This window comes from Delphinus delphis, chromosome 18 (assembly GCF_949987515.2).
Source record: "Delphinus delphis chromosome 18, mDelDel1.2, whole genome shotgun sequence".
Classification (NCBI taxonomy): Eukaryota; Metazoa; Chordata; class Mammalia; order Artiodactyla; family Delphinidae; genus Delphinus; species Delphinus delphis.
In genome coordinates, this window is record NC_082700.1 from 25,243,662 (window position 1) to 25,263,674 (window position 20,013).

The 20,013-nt window shown below is 37.1% G+C and overlaps 1 protein-coding gene across 1 annotated transcript in view; it reads left to right on the top strand.

Moving 5' to 3' along the window:
* SUGT1 (SGT1 homolog, MIS12 kinetochore complex assembly cochaperone) overlaps positions 1-20,013 on the top strand; it is a 52,514-nt gene that overhangs the window by 394 nt on the left and 32,107 nt on the right. The window contains exons 3-10 of the mRNA XM_059995560.1: positions 6,324-6,414; positions 7,086-7,155; positions 7,839-7,909; positions 9,002-9,055; positions 9,439-9,455; positions 10,781-10,815; positions 12,459-12,555; positions 13,351-13,458. Of these exons, the coding sequence (XP_059851543.1) occupies positions 6,324-6,414; positions 7,086-7,155; positions 7,839-7,909; positions 9,002-9,055; positions 9,439-9,455; positions 10,781-10,815; positions 12,459-12,555; positions 13,351-13,458 (543 nt within the window). The remainder of the gene's footprint in view (positions 1-6,323; positions 6,415-7,085; positions 7,156-7,838; positions 7,910-9,001; positions 9,056-9,438; positions 9,456-10,780; positions 10,816-12,458; positions 12,556-13,350; positions 13,459-20,013) is intronic.

A 20,013-nucleotide genomic window follows, 5' to 3' on the forward strand; every position in this document is an offset into this window, starting at 1 on the left:
GCTTTTCCTGTCTCAGCCCCGATGTTGACAGACTCCGCCTCTCCCTTCTGTGTCCCGCAGCGGCCCGGTTACGCTTCCCATCCCTAGTCCGTTCCTGTATCCTTGGAGCTGCTTAGTAAAACCTGCTCTCCATTTTGGGGGTAGAGGTAACATTCATAGTTGGTCTGAAAGGGCTTGTTTGTTTTTTAAATGGCATTTGTGACTGAGAGCAAAAAGTGAAATCTAAGGCTTGATGTTTATTCATTCGGTTTTTCGTTTGACAATCATCCTTGCCATTTCTGTGTACCAGGTTTGTGCTGAGTGCGTGTATGAACTCACACTATTGGAACAGAAACCTTTTCCCGTGTGTGCCCGAAAATTTCCAGATGTCCAGTCACTGTTCATTACCCACTCATTTGTTTATTTCTCAAAACAATTTCTTGGGGGCAACTGTGGAAGGCACTGTCTGCTCTGGATTAAAGTCTTATTTATGTATTTAACTGACTTGGAAGGCACTTTGTGTTTGTGTTAAGTGAAAAACTATAACGCTGTGAAGGAAAGCAAAAGAGCAAGAGTTAAACAATAATTTGAAGTAATAAAGAGAGCCCAGACTAAGAATACATGATGTAGTGGGTCACAAAATTTAGCCAGGGGTTTCTTGCTTTGAAGCATAAAAAAGAGGAAACTTTGTTTTGCTCTTATGGCTTAACATGTGTAAGGTTAGGAATTTGAGGCAAGAGAACCTTTTTCCTAGCTATGACTTCTAAAAGAAATTTGTTCCGTGGTTAGTGGAGGAGGTGACATTTGAGAAGAGGCATGAGGGAGTGAGCTTGGAAGCTCTGGGGAAAGATTATTTCAGGCAGGAAGAGGAGTCAGTGTCAGGATGCTGAGGTAGGAATGAAGTCAGCTGTGCAAGGAGCAGCAAGAAGGCCCATTTGGTTAGAGTGGGATGAAAGTGGAGTAAGAAATGAGGTGGGGAGGAAACCAGGGCGTGGGTCCTTTGGGGCCTTTTAGGTTGGATTATGCTTTTGGGGCTGGGATACGAACACCTTCAAATAAAGTGGTTGATTACTCGGTAGTGTTGTGATGTTTCCTAGTGATGCTTTTGGGATGACTATTAGAGTAATGTTACCAGAGGCACTGAGAGTTTTTCTCCATAATTCCTTATGTCAGCTAAATAGCTGTTAATTTTCAGAATCTACCTTTGTTATGGTCCTCTTAGGCCCCATGCCTCCTTTGGAAATCTAGTTTATATAATAGTTGCTATTAAAGGATATTAATGTAATGAATTCTTTGTCACGTTACATCTCAGTTACTTTTAAAATTATTTATTGAAGTGGGATATCTAACACAAATCTTAAGTCTGTACTAATGAACTTGAAGTTTTACATGTATGTATACCACCCAGATCAAGATATAGAATACTTCCATTCTCAAGGCTTTCTCATGTTTTTCCCCAGCCAATAATTCCTCTTACCCACCTGTTCTGTACTCTGTCACCATCAGTTAGTCTTTCTTGGACTTCATATAAAAAGTATCATACACTAGGTATTCAGTTGAGTGTAGATACTCTGTCTTGCTTTAAACATTATGGGAGATACATCCATAAGTTATTTGCTTTTCACTGCTGTGTAGTATTCCACTGTATTAATATAGCACAGTTTATTCTAACAGTGAACATTTGGGGTATTTCCAGTTGTTAGCTAGTATGAATAAAACCACTGTGAATTTTCTTGTACATGTATTTTGGTGAACACATGCAGTCCTTTCTTTTGGGAGTGCATTTGTTTTTTTGTTTCTAGGAGTGAAATTGGATAGTGTGGGTGTGTGATTAGCTTTAGTACATTTGTCCGTAAAGTGTGGCTCTTGGACCAGTAGCATCAGCATCACTTAGGAACTCAGAGAAATGCAAATTCTTGGACCCCACCCCAGATTTTGTTTTTTATTTTTTTTGGCTGCGCTGCAGGCATGTGGGATCTTAGTTCCCCAAACAGGGATCAAACCCGTGTCCCCTGCAGTGGAAGCATGGACTGCCAGGGAATTCTCCACCCCAGATTTTCTGAAAGTACTTATGAATCTGGTAGGCCAGTACTCCTTACCCGTCCATTTTACAGAAGAAAACAGACCCAAAGAAATCCAAGTGATCTGTCATAGAGATGTATGTGGCCAGTTAGAGGCAGAATAGGGGCCTCAGGACACATGTTTCCTGATTCTTAGTCTAGTGCTGTAGAATAGCGGCTTTCAAAAGCATGATCCCCAGACCTTCTGCAGAAGAATCACCTGGGAATTTGTTAGAAATGCAGATTCTCAGGACCTACCACAGGACCTACCACCTGAATCAAAAACTGGGAGTGGAGAGAATGATCATGATAAGAACCAGCTTGTGTTAAGAGGAAATGTTCTTTTTAAAACTTAAGATGACCTTCTCACAGAGATAAACAGGCAAATGTTAATTACTAAGTAATTGGTAATAATGAGTAGGGCCGGAACCTTGATGAGAAGTGAGAGTCTGTTTCCCTCTAGATTTTCCCAAGGGTTGGTTTAACAGTAGCTATTTTAAAATTAAGGTCGCTTGATATTACATCAGTTAAAATGTCACATTTTTATATAAGACCATCAATTAAGAATAAAGAGAAAGTGTATCAAGCTGATTACATTTTTCATTCATTAAATAAACAACGTTAGTGGCAAATGCTGTACTGGGAGCCAGCGAGCTAAAGATGAAACTACTGTAGTGAGGGAGTTTGTAGTCTAGTGGAGAGAGACAGGCAAGTCAACAGATCATTAAAATATAAGTACTCCAGTGGAGTGGTGTATCAGGTACAGTAAAGAGCGTAGCAGAGGCTAACTGGGGAAGTAAAAAAAACTTTGCAGAGGAAGTCTTAATTCAGTAGAGGGAGGAAACATATATGTGGATTATGAGAATCTTTTGAGGCCCAGTGTGAGTAGTGCTTAAGAGCATGGGCTCTGGAATCAGACTGCTTGGGTCCATAGCCTGGTTTCAAGAAAGTTCCTGCTATCACTTTTCTGGATCAGGTTTCCTGTCTGTAAAATGGGATTAACTAGGACCACTTGAAGGGGTGATTATGAGGACAAGTAATGTAAGGTACAAGGGTGAGGCCCTTGAGGTAGACATCTTACAGATTCTTCTCTAGGTTCTAGCCACGCTGGCTTGCTTTCTGCTACTCAAATGTGTCGAGCTCAGTCCTGGTGCAGGGCCTTTGGACTTGGCAGTTCTTTTGCCTAGAACGTACTCTCTATTGACTACCTCTTGTTTTGCTTGGAAATGCTCATCACTCTAGATTTCTCTGAAATGTCACCTTCTCAAGGAAGCTGTTTTCTCTGACGACCTTATCTGAATTGGGCCCCAATGTAAGCTTCAAGAGTGCAGGGGTTTTGTGTATCTGTTTACCACTGTGTTCTCAGCGTAGTGCCCGGGATGTAGTAGGCACTCAGGTGTGTTAAATGACTCCTACCACAATTCTTGGAACAACTGTGAGGTGCATTTACAAGGACGCTGAGGCTAAAGAGATTAACTTGCTCAAGGTTATCGAGTTTAGAAGTGACAAGTCGCAGGTTCAAGGCATCAGGGTCATCTTCTGGAGGAGTGGGTAGGATTGGGGTGTATGATATAATTGTTTGGGAGCTGACTTTGAAGTAGTTGACCACAGATAGCTTTGTTGAGGGCATAGCATAAAGTATACCAGTTCTACATGGTTATGTGATTTTTCTCTAGGGGTGCTTGCTAGTTTAGGAATGGAGAAGGCTTGATACTCTTGTTTATCCATGATTGGGGTTTAGCTGTGACTAGAAGAAAATGGCAAGTGGAGTCAGGCTGAGATATTCAGAGCTAAAGGCCTTTAAATGTTAGGTCAGTCTGAGCAGTCTGCTTTTGCTTTTAATCTTAACAAGTAACCTTTTTGGATAGCATTTTAAGAGAGCCAAAGATTTGGAAATTAATTTTCTAAGATCCAAGTCTTAAACAATTTTAATGCCTTAAAAAGGAATTTTCCCCCTCTCATTCTGTGTTATCAGGGTACTTCCTTTATCATTATCTTGTTAAAGATTTCAGTGTAATTATATTTTACACTTCATGGGTTTCTTTACTTTTGTGAACTATAACACAACCCATTTTCTGTGAGAAGTACTATATCTTTGGATACGTTTTGTGTAAGTCTGATTAAATAGCCCTTTGCTGCTGTGATTCAAATGTTGGCCCTGAAGTCCTTGCCTTTTGAGATACCTCTCTTTAGTCCCTTTGTATTCTAGCAGCCAGCAGCTGTTGTCACAGAAACAGTAGAACACTGAAAACACTGCCACAAGTCAGATGTAGTTAAGACAACCACAAGTAATTATTTTAACGTCACTTTTTCTGGTATATTCCTTATTCAAAATAAATTTATTGTTGTGTTTTATTCATGACTTACAAGTTGGTGTGTTATAATGTTCAGTTTGTGTTGAGTGGTTTTTTGGTAACTTTTTTTATTGATAGCTTAATAAGTCAGTTGCTTAGTTTATTTAACTGAATGACCATAACTGGTTCTCCTTAACCAACAATTGGTTTGTGTTTTTAAAGGTCACTTGCAAGTTGGTTCAAAATTCAGAAGTTTATACCTGACTCCTAAAGAAAAGGAATATTTTATTCATCTTTGAACCTCCAGTGTCTGGCCTATGTTTATTCCATAATATGTGTTTAAAAATACTTTTTGAAAAACAAACAGAAAAACCTGACTACTGAAAAAAATAAAAATACTTTTTGAATTGATGATCCAGATATTATTATAATCTGTAACAGCCTTTTTGACCTATAATATACATTTTCTGGGTGAGGAGAGGCTGGAAATGTGGTTTTATGATATATTTGAGTAGATATGTAGGAAGCCATCAGCTGTTTTCAAAATTGTTTGAAAGCTTAGTGGAAGATGGTGTTTTTAGCTTAAGAATTTCAAAGTATTAGAAAATCTTGTATTAGTACAAATGTTAGATGGTGTGTGAAAGAAACTTGGAGTAAAATTTTACCATGAGGCAATGTTTAGTGGTTAAAATTTGATTTGGAGTCAGACAGACCTGGATTTGGATCCTATCTCTGGCGCAGTCACTGACTAGGAAGTGAGGGAATGGATTTTCTGCGCACATCTGGGGGAAGAGCATTCTAGTGAGAGGGAGCAGCAGGTGCAGGGTCCTGAGATGTTCGAAGAACAGCAAGGAGGCCATTGTGGCTAGAATGGTGGCGCAAGGAGAAGAGTTTTAAGAGGTGAGATGAGAGGGAGAGCAGAAGGTTATATCGAGGAGGGCCTTGCAGATCATCGGAAGGACTTGGGCTTTTGCTATGAGTCAGCTGGAAAGATGTTGGAAAGTTTTGAGCAGAGACATAGTAACAAGATCTGATTTTCATTACTGCTTGGATCAGGGTGATAGGGGTTAAGATAGTAAAAAGTGGTTTAGATCTTAGGTATGTTGGGTTTTAGGTTTACGATTACCAAGTATAGTATACATTGCTTTGTGAGAATCACACTGCGAGGTTCAGGCAAAGCCACATGTGTGGCTATTGAAGTAATTTTGCCTGTTAAGAAAACTACCAAGTCCCTAGGGTGTGTGGGCAATGGGTAGAGAATCACAGCCTTCCTGTTTGCCTGCATTTGTCCTTGGCTTCACTGATCGTGCTCTCTCTTCTTGCATCAGTATTGTTCCAGCTACCACTTATGAACTGTGACTGCCCAGACTGGCAGAGTTTTAATCGCTCTGTTAATTCTTGATCAACTGATAGTAGCTATCTATGAGATATTGTATCTGGGCTTTTGACAGAATGCTGTAATTTCTTAGGCCATTGATAAGAGGATAGGAGAGGACCAGGTAAACTTGATTAGGTATTTATTGGTTCCATTAACCTCTCTGAGCTCTAGGTTTAACTTCCATTTTTTAAATTTTTTTTATTTTTGTTTTTATTGGACAGCTTCACATTTTCTAGGCATCTCAAACTCTACATGATCTTTGAATCTTCTCCAAATTAGAAGGAGAAAATCAGTGGTGGTCAATGTATATGAACTAAACTCTCCAGAATAAATGAGGTGATAATAATGACCATTTATTGAGTTCTGCTGTAGGCCAGGAACTGCTAAGTGCTTTAGGTAGATGTTACATTCAGTTGTGGTCTTTTGAGGGGAGAAGGGAGGAGAAAGGGGGATATTGATCCTCTTGGAAAGAAAAGCTCCAAACTTGTTTCCCTGTTATCTTTCCTCCAAATACTTTATGATAATAGGTTATTTGATTAAAAATCATGTTTAATTAGAATTCGATGGCTTTTAAAAAACATTTACTGACACTCAACGTGTTTGTATTTGTAGGAGCTGACTAAGGCTCTGGAGCAGAAACCAGATGATGCACAGTATTACTGTCAAAGAGCTTATTGTCACATTCTTCTTGGGAATTACCGTGGTAACTTTTCTTACAAAGTATATTGACTCTATAAGTTACTTACAAATTTTGCCCAAGATACAATGAATCAAATAAAATAAAGGTTATCTTCCAGGATTTTTAACTTGGTCTTTCATACAAGGTAAAGTAGCCGAAATGTGACAAACATGTTAAGCATCACCCATTTAAATTTTATGGTTGTCCGTTCTTTCTTCAGTGGGTGTAGAATTTGTACAGATTTCATTCATGGTTACTGGATATGCTAACAAAGAATAACATCAAATTTACTATTTTACAAAGTATTTAAATGAATTCCCTTGTTTTATTTTTTATAAAAAGAATGTATTTCTATATTCTGTAATTTTAATTATCTGGATAGATAATCTGAGTAGGGAGAAATTAAATACCTTGAGTCAGATTACATAAATGATGTTAATGAGAAAATTAGATGAACTTTGTGATACAGAGCTTTATTCATTGCCTGAAGCGCTTTAAGAAGGAAGTTCAATATTAGGTCATTAGGAAGGTATGAGGGTAATTTTATTTTGGATTAACTTTTCCTAATTTAAAATCATTTGTCCATTCCACCAGCTTGAAAACTTAAAAATCAGAGGCTAATTCAAATTTTGTGTGTAGTATTTGTTAGGATCCATAAGTAACTGACTAAAAAACCCATTTTTTTTCATATGCAGATGCTGTTGCTGATGCAAAGAAATCTCTTGAACTTAATCCAAATAGTTCCATTGCTCTGCTGAGAAAGGGGTATGCAGTAACTACTCTTCTTGCTGGGTCTGGACTATAGTTTCTTGAATGAATTAATTGTAAGCTTTATATAAATAGTAAATTCTGTATTTATACATTTTATAGCTGAGATAGGATTCAATTTTAGGTATATTTTATACTTTTATTGTAGTATAGTTAGTATATATATATATAGTTTAAAATAGTGATGGTTGAAGGCAAAGTCTAGATGAAACTCTTGGATTTCACATCCCTTTTTTGCTTCATCATTTGGAATTTACTGTATTTAATTGACTAGAGAACATCTGTTCCTCACCCAAGCTGGACAGGCTACATTTAATGAAGACTCTGTTATCTGTGTACTTTATATCCCAGTTTGTTTCTGTTGATAAGTGTGACTTTATTCTTTAAGAATCAGAAACGTCTTTAATTCCTTAATATAACTATATTTTGGAATAAGCAAGTATATACAATTAAAATCAAGAAATTCCTTCTGAAATGAGTTCCAAAATTGGATTCTAATGGGAATTATACTAGATATTATAGTAGAGTATTTTAGGAAATCTCTTGGCTGGCTTATTAACATATACTTAAATTCTTTCTTTTAATAGTAGGGAAAATAGTTTCTTTTTTTTATTATTTAGAAAGAAGGCTGTTTTTCATGATCTCATGTGTGTGTATTTGTTTTTAATATTCTCATGCAGGATATGTGAATACCATGAAAAAAACTATGCTGCTGCTCTAGAAGCTTTTACAGAAGGACAGAAATTAGATAGTAAGTATTAGAATTATATGTTAGTACACTAATCCATTATACCTATGTGTCTTAAATACCATAGCTGAATTTTGTTAGTGTAATCTCAAGTTAATTATAGAAACCCAGCTTTTTTCTCTTCTTGATGACATTTCGTGTTGATTGCAGAATTTGAATTTACTTAAAAATTGATTAAACTGGCCTTTCTTTAGCACTTAAATCACAGATAAACTATCATCAGAAGCAGAAAACTACATAAACACTTAGTGTGCTCCCAAGTACTTAGTCTGGCTTTATTTTTTTTCTAATGGATAAGTGAAAGTATAATTTGCTCTCACATTCAGAAGTCTATTTAAGTGATTATCCAGATGGCTGAGATAATGAAATCTTAAAATGAAAATTTTTATTGAGAAATGAAGTGTTAAGTTTGGGGTAAAGTATGATAGGGTATTGAAGAAACATGGAGGTTTGAGAGTATTGTGAGTTTCTGATATCACCTTTTTGAGAGAAATAGATGAAAATTATCACAGCAGTATAGATATCTGTGCATAATATATAGAAATTGTAAAAGCCAAGTATCAAAAACTCTGCAGAGTACAAAAAGGTTGTAAGTAATCTCATAGTTACAGTACATAATCCTAATTGTGTACTATCATTTTATCTTCATCTTATGATAGAGTGTTATCACAATTCTCCAAAGCAGTAGCTCCTAACTGGGAATGGTTTTGCCCCATAGGGGACATGGAGCAGGCTTCAGTAGTTGTGGCTCGCGGGCTCTAGAGCACAGGCTCAGTAGTTGTGGTGCATGGGCTTAGTTGCTCCGTGGCATGTGGGATCTTCCTGGACCAGGGATCGAACCCGTGTCCCCTGCATTGGCAGGCAGATAAAATTGATTTTTTAAACATCAGAATTCTTCAGGATGAACAAGTAACTAACAGGTTTAATATTACGATAGCTATAAACTCTGTTAGGACAGATATTTTTGTCTAATTCACTGTTGCATCCACAGTGCCTAGAATAGTGTTTGGAACATAGGTATTCAGTAATTATTTGTTGAATGAATATGTGAGGTTGTGCGGATGAGTGATGTTACAGTCAGTTTGTTCTTTCTAGGTACAGATGCTGATTTCATTGTCTGGATTAAAAGGTGTCAAGAAGCTCAGAATGGTAAGTATGCAGGTTTCCCGTGGTCTTTCCGTTTAAAAAGAAGTAAATGTTTGACGTTTGTTTGTTTTGAACTTTATAACTTATAATTTAAGTAGTGGATGTTCTCTTAGGTTGGGCTTTCCCAAGGTATTTTGATTTTTTACCTCATTCGATATGTTGAAAGGGAAATTTGGATGGATTTGTTTTGCAGTGGTATTACTGGTAAGAAACTACTGAGGAGTCTCAAGTGACTCCAGGATGCAGTTAAACCCCTTTCCCTTATTAGGTATGCATGGAGAATTGGTTTGCTTAATCACTATGTTTGTGCCATAGAAATCATGTGTGTAATTTTGCCTATACACGTACTGTTACCTGAAAATGTTTCCTTTTTATGTTTTTAATAGGATCACAGCCTGAGGTGGTAAGTCCAAAGGTTTTATCCTTTGTGTGTGTGTGTGTGTGTGTGTTTTAAATTTTTTTTTAATTTTTGGCTGTGTTGGGTCTTCGTTTCTGTGCGAGGGCTTTCTCCAGTTGCGGCGAGCGGGGGCCACTTCATCGCGGTGCACAGGCCTCTCACTGTCGCGGCCTCTCCCATTGTGGAGCACAGGCTTCAGACGCGCAGGCTGAGTAGTTGTGGCTCACGGGCCCAGCCTCTCCACGGCATGTGGGATCTTCCTGGACCGGGGCACGAACCCGTGTCCCCTGCATTTGCAGGCGGACTCTCAACCACTGCGCCACCAGGGAAGCCCCTATCCTTTGTGTTTTTACTTAATTATATTATTACTAAGTATATTTGAGGCTGGACTCGGAATGAGCTTTCTGTCAGTTACATATCTCTCTAGGGCAGTTTTACTAATTTTCTTCCTCCAAACGCTGTCCCTTCCCTTCTTACTTAGGGACAACTTGGAGGCCACCATTGACCCAGGACAAGTTCTTTAGATTTACAGTCTGAACTGGCACACGTAGTTTAGAAAAGTTTGGATTGGTTAAGAGTCACTTTGTTTCTCAGTGGTCAGTGATGTTTGTTGCAGAGAGGCCAGCCATAAATGGTGTAAGACAATATCAGGAAGGCACCATGGAAATAGTGCTTCACATGTTTTTCCAGAGCAGTTTGATGCCATTGTTAAGCCTGAAGGTTATACTATAGTCTTAAAAATGTTTTTTTAAATGTTACTGTTATTTTCAGCTTAGAGAGTTACTGAATCTTGAAATTGGACATTTTATATGTAACCTTTTCCAAACATATCTTCAGAAATTTTTCTGTTTTTTATCCTTCTTTTAATTTAGAAGAAAAACGGTTTTTTGAAATTGAAACTCGTAAAATTTTAAAAATGCTGAGTAACAGGGAGATCAGCTCGGTGCTTTGTGACCACCTAGAGTGGTGGGATAGGGAGGGTGGGAGGGAGGGAGACGCAAGAGGGAAGAGATATGAGGACATATGTATAACTGATTCACTTTGTTATAAAGCAGAAGCTAACATCATTGTAAACCAATTATACTCCAATAAAGATGTTAAAAAAAATAAAATTAAAAAACAACAACTGAGTATTCTAATTCCTGTGAAGATGAGTATTATTTAACAGTTATGGATACCATGCTCTGTAAGAAGTTTTCATGTAGTTATTCCGTATCAAAGTATTCCATATCAAACTATAACACTGGGTAAATTAATAATACATACATTTTTAATATGCAGTTACTAAACTAACTTGTAAAAATCTTTCTCTTTGAACTTGTCAAAATCAGTCTGCATCCCAGAGGACTTATCAGTCAAAAATCAAGTAAGTGTTTGTTTTTCATAATGCGTGATAAATATGCCTAAAGGGAAAAAACCCTGTTGTTTAATAGTAAGCAAGTCCTTACCTGTGATTTAAGTATTTCTTAGTTTATAAAAGAAATCATATTAAAGCCTTGAAAAACTAATTGTAAGACTGTTAACTGATTTGAATTAGTGTTTATATTAAGGTTAAAATCAGATCAATTGCCAATTAAAACTTACTTCACCTGATTCCACATTATGTCACCTTTCCATGTGTTAAAGAGAGTCTCTTCCATTTAAGTTATTGCTGTTACCTAGGTAAATAAGTTTGTAGACTTGATAGAATTGTAACTCTACCTGCCTTTTATATGTGGAGTAAATTTTTCATAGAATAATTCTGCATGAGTTGAAAGTCACTTGCTGAGGGCAGCAGTTACAATCATGAATAAGTATTTAGCAAGGATTTGAGTTATTTTTAGTTGGTCGTTAGCTGTGTGTACAGCTTGTATTCTTAGTGTAACAGAAAGAAACACAAGGCATTAATCTCGAGCTTTGCATCCTAACTGAATTTCAAAGGAAAACTGTGAGTCTTTTAAAGATCCAGTGCTTTTGACGTAAAGTGGCTTGAAAATCTTAAAACAATTTACTCGTGTTCTTTCTGGGGAGATACAGGATGACTCTCCAAGTACCTAGTAAACAAGGAACTTTAGTGACAGGAGCAGGGGTAGGGTACATAAACTTAATAATCGGAGCATTTGGAGTATAAAATAATCCCACATTGATGTAATAAATATACCATGTATCAGGGTACTGTGCTTAGTCCTGGGAATGTGATAGTGGCAGGATAGATAAATAGCTCTGCTTTCATGGAGTTTATAATCCACTCTAATTTGAAAGTGATGATATATCTTTAGAGCTTTCAGTGGGAAAGATACACATAATTAGAATCTCTAGGCACACTAATCTTTCCACATACTTTGAGATTGAAGGAAGGTACTATGTTTAATATTGTGCCTGGCAGAATGAGTTAAATTATTTTAATTTTAGCTCATTTGCTTCTGTTCCCTGTGCTCAGGGCTGTTTGCCCTCAGCTTCAGTAAAGAGATCCTGGAGTGCGGGGTCAGGTTGACCTGGGTCCAGTGTAACACCTGCTACTGATGTGCCAGTTGCCTCACCCTTCTGAGCTTACTTTTTTTTTCATTTGTAAAATAGGGATGGAAGTGTTTACTTCTTAGTATTAGGTTGAAATGAGAGGATAAAACTGTTGGTGTATTAGAATTGTTACCTGTTAGAATAAATTTTATCTTTAAAACTAGCTGTGCATGTGGCCTCATGCTGTGTGGTGTGGCCAAAAAAAACCAATTAGCTTAAGCACAACAGTATTAGAGATATGTTAGAACCTAGAAAATTATGTAAGTATTTATTAAATCCACTGGAGGGGTTTTGGACATCATCAACCTTACTTTTCTCTTCCCTTAGTACAGGTCATATGAAATTAGTTGCATAAAATTGTTTCTGTGAATCAACAGCTGCTTTGCTATTTTGTTCCTCAAGGTGGAGCTCTTGTTGTTCATCAGATTATATACAGTTTTTATCTCGACAAAACAAGCAACAACTTTAAGAAAATTTAAGTTCTGTTTTAAGTTTCCTTTTTCTTTTTTATAGGTATGACTGGTATCAAACAGAATCTCAAGTAATCATTACACTTATGATCAAGAATGTTCAGAAGAATGATGTAAATGTGGAATTTTCAGAAAAAGAGGTTATTATAGTTTTTGAATTATCTTTGGTTGAGGTTAAATACGTTTATTTGTAAATATAAATATATATTGCAGAATAATCTATAGCAGTCTATTAGATATATATCATTTTTTCCTGAGATAATGCGGAAAATGCTGATGAAAATCTGAAGCATTGCTTTTCCATTTGAATCATTTTAAGTTTTGAGATGAGTATGTATACTGTAGGTTATAGCTAGGTGTGCATTGTTTTCTCTTTCTTTAGATTTGGAATTCAAAGCAGAATTTGGTTGACAAATATAAAAGACATTAGTAAGATACGTGCTTTGGTTACACATATGTGTGGATACTTCATGAAAAAGATCCACTTAATTTTTGTGACTTATATATCTTAGAATTTACTAACCATATTAAATGAGTATAACTTTCAATAACTTGGTTTCTTAGCATTTAGTAGAAAACCTTGTGATAGATATTTAAGAGAGTTCATGGTAGAACTAGATGTTTTGCACATGAATATTTCTTTGTTACGTACTGTATTATTTTGTTCTTGTAGATTGAGTTTCCTTGAGATTTAAATGTTCAGTATGTGTTATGAAACATACTCTGTTCTGCTACTTACTTATGTATATGAGAATTCATGCGAAGGATACCAGATTTTTAAAAGATTATTTTGAGATTCTTAAGTCTGATATTCCATAGAAAGTTTTGAAAATAATCTGCAGCAGTACTGAAGTTCTGTAATTGTAGTCAGTTTAAGTACTTTACCCTTCTTTAAATAAATTTATAAAATGTGCTACTAATTTTGTGATCATTAGTTGTCCGCATTGGTGAAACTTCCTTCTGGAGAGGATTATAATTTGAAGCTGAGACTTCTTCATCCTATAATACCAGAACAGAGCACATTTAAAGTACTTTCAACAAAGGTAAGATAATTGAAAAGGGTTGTCAGTGGTAATCTGTGATTGTGAGCTTATAGATCCTTCCAGCCACATATCTTTAAATTAAATACAAACAATAATTTTTGAATAGTTTTTCCACCTTTCCAAATTCTAGGAAAATGGATTGTAAAAATCTAACCTCAAAAGTGTTTATATGCTTATTAAGATAGGTAGAATACTTCTCAATAAAGAGGTTTTCATAAAAGATACAGTGATCAGCATTTTTTTAAGGTTTGATACTGACAGTGTCTCATGTCTTGAACTTGTCGTTTTGGTCTGTTGTGATATACAAATACTTCTCTCACACTTTCTTATGCAGTTAAAAATACAGACTACTATAAAGATGAATCTGCTTTCTTGTTTTTTAGTTAAGCTGACTTTTAGGTTACTTTGTTATGAAGGATTAATGAATAATTTAAATTGCTGTTTGAGTAACCATAATTTTTAGATTCCTTTATATTTTCAAAAAGAAGTAAAAATATGCAGTAGAATTAAAATTCATGGTATATATCAGCTACCAGTCAAAAGATGTAGTACGAGTACGTAGAAGTATAATTTAGCAGGAAAAATACTAATACTAAGCTGAAAATCAAAAAATCTGACTGGTTCTTTGCTTGCCCTGTTAATTTAGAGTAGTCACACATAGGACAAGATTTTCAGCATCTATAAAAATGAGAGGGATATGGACTGTGAACTCTGAAATCCTTTCATCTGCAAGATTGTATGAAGGTATATGATGAGTTAATGAGTAAGAATGATACAAATTCCATTGCTACACCTTTTTTATGCATATGTCCTGCAACACAGTGTGTTATTTAACTTTTGAGTTTAGTTGTGTGAATTTTCCTATCATAGAATAGAATCAGGGTTGGCCTGTGTCATGAAGAATGGTAACTGGGCCTGCAGGAAGAAGGGGACACCTGAAGAGGGTTGGAGCAGGAAGTAAAGAAGTAAAGAAGCAGTAGTTTTTGCATCTAGTTAAAAATGATCTGCTCACTTATCTATTTGAAATGTACAAAGTACAAAGCTGTTTACTTAAGAGGCAGAGATAGGAAACAGTTGCTTGGACAATAGAAAGTGAGAAAAAGGGTGACATACTGTGAAGATTTTCATCTTACTGGCTCCATCCACATTGGGTAGAATTTAATAAGATATGTTGGGTACAATAAGCACAAAACTATAACTAGATTTGAGAGGGAGATAGGTCAGAAAATTAGGAGTTTGGCATTTTTGTACATCTTTCTATTGAGAGATTGTTAATGCATGTTTTTTTGAAGTAATTTAAATGTAAATTGATTTGTGCGATAGATGGCAAATAACTTAAAAACCTGTGTTACTGAGCCACCTTGTATAATGGAATAGTGTGGTTGGTGAATACACAAGTATGTGTGGCTACAACTGAGGATTTAACTAAGCAGTGTCCTGTCTTATTCTTTATTTTCCTTTGAATCTTCTTTTTGAAAAAGAATACTTATTGATTCTAACCATTCCCCAGCCCCTCTTACTGTGTTCGCAGTTTACTTTTTTTGCCCCTTGCTCCTTTCTTTAAATGCTACATAACTACTTTCCTTTCCTGTGTACTAGTTTGTTTATATGTATACATTTATTTCCCTTATTCTTTTTTTTTTTTGCGGTACGTGAGCCCCTCACTGTTGTGGCCCCTCCTGTTGCGGAGCGCAGGCTCAGCGGCCATGGCTCACGGGCCCAGCTGTTGCGTGGCATGTGGGATCTTCCCGGACCGGGGCACGAACCCGTGTCCCCTGCATTGGCAGGCGGACTCTCAACCACTGCGCCACCAGGGAAGCCCTATTTCCCTTACTCTTAGTAAGTCTTCTGAAGATAAGAAGGTGTCATATTTGTGTCTATGTATGTGCTTCATGTAGGGTTACCAGATACAGTATAGGATGCCCAGTTAACTTTCTGTTTTTATTTTTCTGAATTTTATTTTATTTATTTATTATTTATACAGCAGGTTCTTATTATCTGTTTTATACACATCACTGTGTATGTGTCAATCCCAATCTCCCAGTTCATCCCACCACCACTCCACCCCCGCTTCCCCCCTTGGTGTCCGCTTTCCCCCCTTGGTGTCCGCTTTCCCCCCTTGGTGTCCATACGTTTGCTCTCTACATCTGTGTCTCAATTTCTGCCTTGCAAACCAGTTCATCTGTACCATTTTTCTAGATTCCACACATATGCGTTAATATACAATATTTGTTTTTCTCTTTCTGACTTCACTCTGTATGACAGTTTCTAGGTCCATCCACATCTCTACAAATGACCCAATTTCGTTCCTTTTTATTGAGATGATCGTGTGGTTTTCATTCTTCAGTTTGTTAGTATGGTGTATTAATTTGCCTATACTGAAGAACCCTTGCATCCGTGGGATAAGTCCCACTTGATCATGGTCTATGATCCTTTGAATGTGTTGTTAGATTCTGTTTGCTAGTATTTTGTTGAGGATTTTTGCATCTATATTTATCACTGGTACTGGTCTGAAATTTTCTTGTTTTGTAGTATCTCTGTCTGGTTTTGGTATCAGGGTGATGGTGGCCTCAAAGAATGAGTTTGGGAGTGTTCCTTCCTCTGCAACTTTTTGGAAGAGTGTGAGGATGGGTGTTAGCTCTTCTCTAAATGTTTGATGGAATTCACCTGTGAAGCCATCTGGTCCTGGACTTCTGTTTATTGGAAGATTTTTAATCACAGTTTCAATTTCATTACTTGTGATTGGTCTGTTCATATTTTCTATTTCTTCCTGGTTCAGTCTTGGAAAGTTATACCTTTCTAAGAATTTGTCCATTTCTTCCAAGTTGTCTACTTTATTGACATAGAGTTGCTTGTAGTAGTCTCTTATGATGCTTTGTATTTCTGTGGTGTCCATTGTAACTTCTTTTTCAATTCTAATTTTTATTGATTTGAGTCCTCTTCCTCTTTTTCTTGATGAGTCTGGCTAAAGGTTTCTCAATTTTGTTTATCTCCTCAAAGAACCAGCTTTTAGTATTATTGATCTTTACTGTTGTTTTCTTTGTTTCTATTTCATTTATTTCTGCTCTGATCTTTATGATTTTTTGCTTCTACTAACTTTGGGTTTTGCTTGTTCTTCTTTCTCTAGTTCCTTTAGGTGTAAGTTTAGATTGTTTATTTGAGATTTTTCTTGTTTCTGGAGGTAGGATTGTACTGCTATAAACGTCCCTCTTAGAATTGCTTTTGCCACATCCCATGTGTTTGTGTTTTTTACCTTTTTTTCCCTGTAATTGATTTCTAATCTCATAGCATTGTGGTCAGAAAAGATGCTTGATATGATTTCAGTTTTCTTAAATTTACTGAGGCTTGATTTGTGACCCAGGATGTGGTCTATCCTGGAGAATGTTCCATGCACACTTGAGAAGAAAGTGTAATCTTCTGTTCTCGGATACAGTGTCCTATAAACATCAATTAAATCTGTCGTGTCATTTAAAGCTTTTGTTTCCTTATTAATTTTCTGTGTGGATTATCTGTCCATTGGTGTAAGTGAGGTGTTAAGTTCCCCCACTATTATTGTCTTACTGTCAATTTTCTGTTTTATAACTGTTAGCATTTGTCTTATGTATTGAGTTGCTCCTTTGTTGGGTACATATATATTTGTAATTGTTATATCTTCTTTTTGGATTAATCCCTTAATCATTAGGTAGTGTCCTTTCTTGTCTCTTGTAACATTATTTTAAAGTCTATTTTATCTGATATGAGTATTGCTGCTCCAGCTTTCTTTTGATTTCCATTTGCATGGAATATCTATTTCCATCCTTTCACTTTCAGTCTGTATGTGTCCCTAGGTCTGAAGTGGATCTCTTTTAGACGGCATGTATGTGGGTCTTGTGTTTGTATCCTTTCAGCAAGCCTGTGTCTTTTGGTTGGAGAATTTAATCCATTCACGTTGAAGGTAATTATTGATATGTATGTTCCTGTTACCATGTTTTTAATTGTTTTCAGTTTGTTTTTGAGAAGTTCCTTTAGCATTTGTTGTAGAGCTGGTTTGGTGGTGCTGGATTCTCTTAGCTTCTTGTCTGTAAAGCTTTTGATTTCTCTGTCAAATCTGAATGAGATCCTTTCTGGGTAGAGTAATCTTGGTTGTAGGTTCTTCCCTTTCATCACTTTAAATATATTGTTCCACTTCCTTCTGGCTTGTAGATTTTCTGCTGAGAAATCAGGTGTTAACGTTATGGGAGCTCCCTTGTATTGGTCGTTTTTCCCTTGTTGCTTTTAATAATTTTTCTTTGTCTTTAATTTTTGTCATTTTGACTACTATATGTCTCAGCCTGTTTCTCCTTGGGTTTATCCTGCCTGGGACTCTCTGAGCTTCCTGGACTTGGGTGGCTATTTCCTTTCCTATGTTAGGGAAGTTTTCAACTATAATCTCTTCAAATATTTTCTTGGGTCCTTTCTCTCTCTCTTCTCCTTCTGAGACCCCTATAATGTCAATGTTGGTGCATTTAATGTTGTCCCAGAGGTCTCTTAGGCTGTCTTCATTTCTTTTCATTCTTTTTTCTTTATTCTGTTCAGTGGCAGTGAATTCCACCATTCTGTCTTCCAGGTCACTTATCCGTTCTTCTGCCTCAGTTATTCTGCTATTCGTTCCTTCTAGTGTATTTTTCATTTCAGTTATTGTATTGTTCGTCTCTGTTTGTGTGTTCTTTAATTCTTCTAGGTGCTTGTTCTTTAACTCTTTGGGGTCTTCGTTAAACATTTCTTGCATCTTCTCAATTTTTGGCTCCATTCTTTTTCCGAGGTCCTGGATCATCTTCACTATCATTATTCTGAATTCTTTTTCTGGAAGGTTGCCTAGCTCCACTTCATTTGTTTTTCTGGGGTTTTATTTTGTTCCTTCATTTGGTACATAGTCCTCTGCCTTTTTATTTTGTCTGTCTTTCTGTGATTATGGTTTTCATTCCACAGGCTGCAGGATTGTAGTTCTTTTTGCTTCTGCTGTCTGCCCTGTGGTGGATGAGGCTATCTAAGAGGCTTGTGCAAGCTTCCTGATGGGAGGGACTGGTGGTGGGTAGAGCTGGGTGTTACTTTGGTGGGCAGAGCTCAGTAAAACTTCAATCCACTTGTCTGCTGATGGGTGGAGCTGGGTTCCTCCCTGTTGGTTGTTTGACCTGAGGTGACCCAGCACTGGAGCATACCTGGCTCTTTGGTGGGGCTAATGGCAGACTCCAGGAGGGTTCACCAAGGAGTACTTCCCAGAACTTCTGCTGCGAGTGTCCTTGTCCCTGTGGTAGCCACGTCTGCCCCCTGCTTCTGCCGGAGTCCCTGCAATACTAGCAGGTATGTCTGGTTCAGTCTCCTATGGGGTCACTGCTCCTTCCACCTGGGTCTTGGTGGGCACACTACTTTGTGTGTGCCCTCCAAGAGTGGAGTCTGTGTTTCCCCCAGTCCTGTCAAAGTCCTGCAATCAATTCCCACTAACCTTCAAAGTCTGATTCTCTAGGAATTCCTCCTCCTGTTGCTGGACCTCCAGGTTGGGAAGCCTGACATGGGGCTCAGAACCTTCACTCCAGTGGGTGGACTTCTGTGGTATAAGTGTTCTCCAGTTTGTGAGTCACCCACCCAGTGGTTATGGGATTTGATTTTATTATGATTGTGCCCCTGCTACCATCTCATTGTGGCTTCTCCTTTGTCCTTGGATGTGGGCTATCTTTTTTGGTTAGTTCCAGTGTCTTCCTGTCGATGATTGTTCAGCAGTTAGTTGTGATTATGGTGTTCTTGCAAGACACAGTTCTTGCCTTTTTTTTTTCTTTTCCTTTGTGCTTCCTCTAGTTTCACTTGTTCACAGGGTGCTTCATGCACAGGCCTCACACCTGGCACTTCACATCAGTGACTATTGAGAAATGGCTGATCTGACATCTCAGCTTGGCGGGCTGGCAAACAGTGAATAATTTTTAAATATAAGTATGTTTCATTTGCTAAATTTGGCATCCTTAGCCGTATGCACTGTGTGTAGTGAGTGAGTGGTCAGTAATTGTTCAGAGAATGAATTTATATTGGATTCTGATGTTGGCCTTATGAAGTTGGCAGGGTGTAGTAAGTATTTTCCTTCTTAGTTTTACAGGTGAAAAGAAATTGAGGTTCATGGACTTAAAATGCCTTCCCCAAGTTCACAAGTTACTAAATTGTTCAGTGTGGCCCAGGAAAAATACTTATCCTTCTGTAAAGCAGTTGCTTCTTTTCATAGGTTTTTCTGTCTGGACTAAAGAATTTATATTTGTAGGATATATTCGGGAGGATGATTATTTTTATTGTCCTAACCCGAAGTAATATATATTACTTCGTTAAACTTCCAGTTTTTAAGCTGTGTTTTATGGGAAACAAATGGAAAGAATTGTACTTAATTATATCTTAATGTAAATGATGAAATTTTGGAATCTTTTTTATACAGCAGAGGGAGACAATGTTAAAATACTGAAAATCTTTCTCTGGGTTACTGAGTCTTGTTTAGTGATGACACTAAAAGGGAAAAATAGTAATTTGCTTTTCATATGTTTGCAGGCGTCTTGAATCATT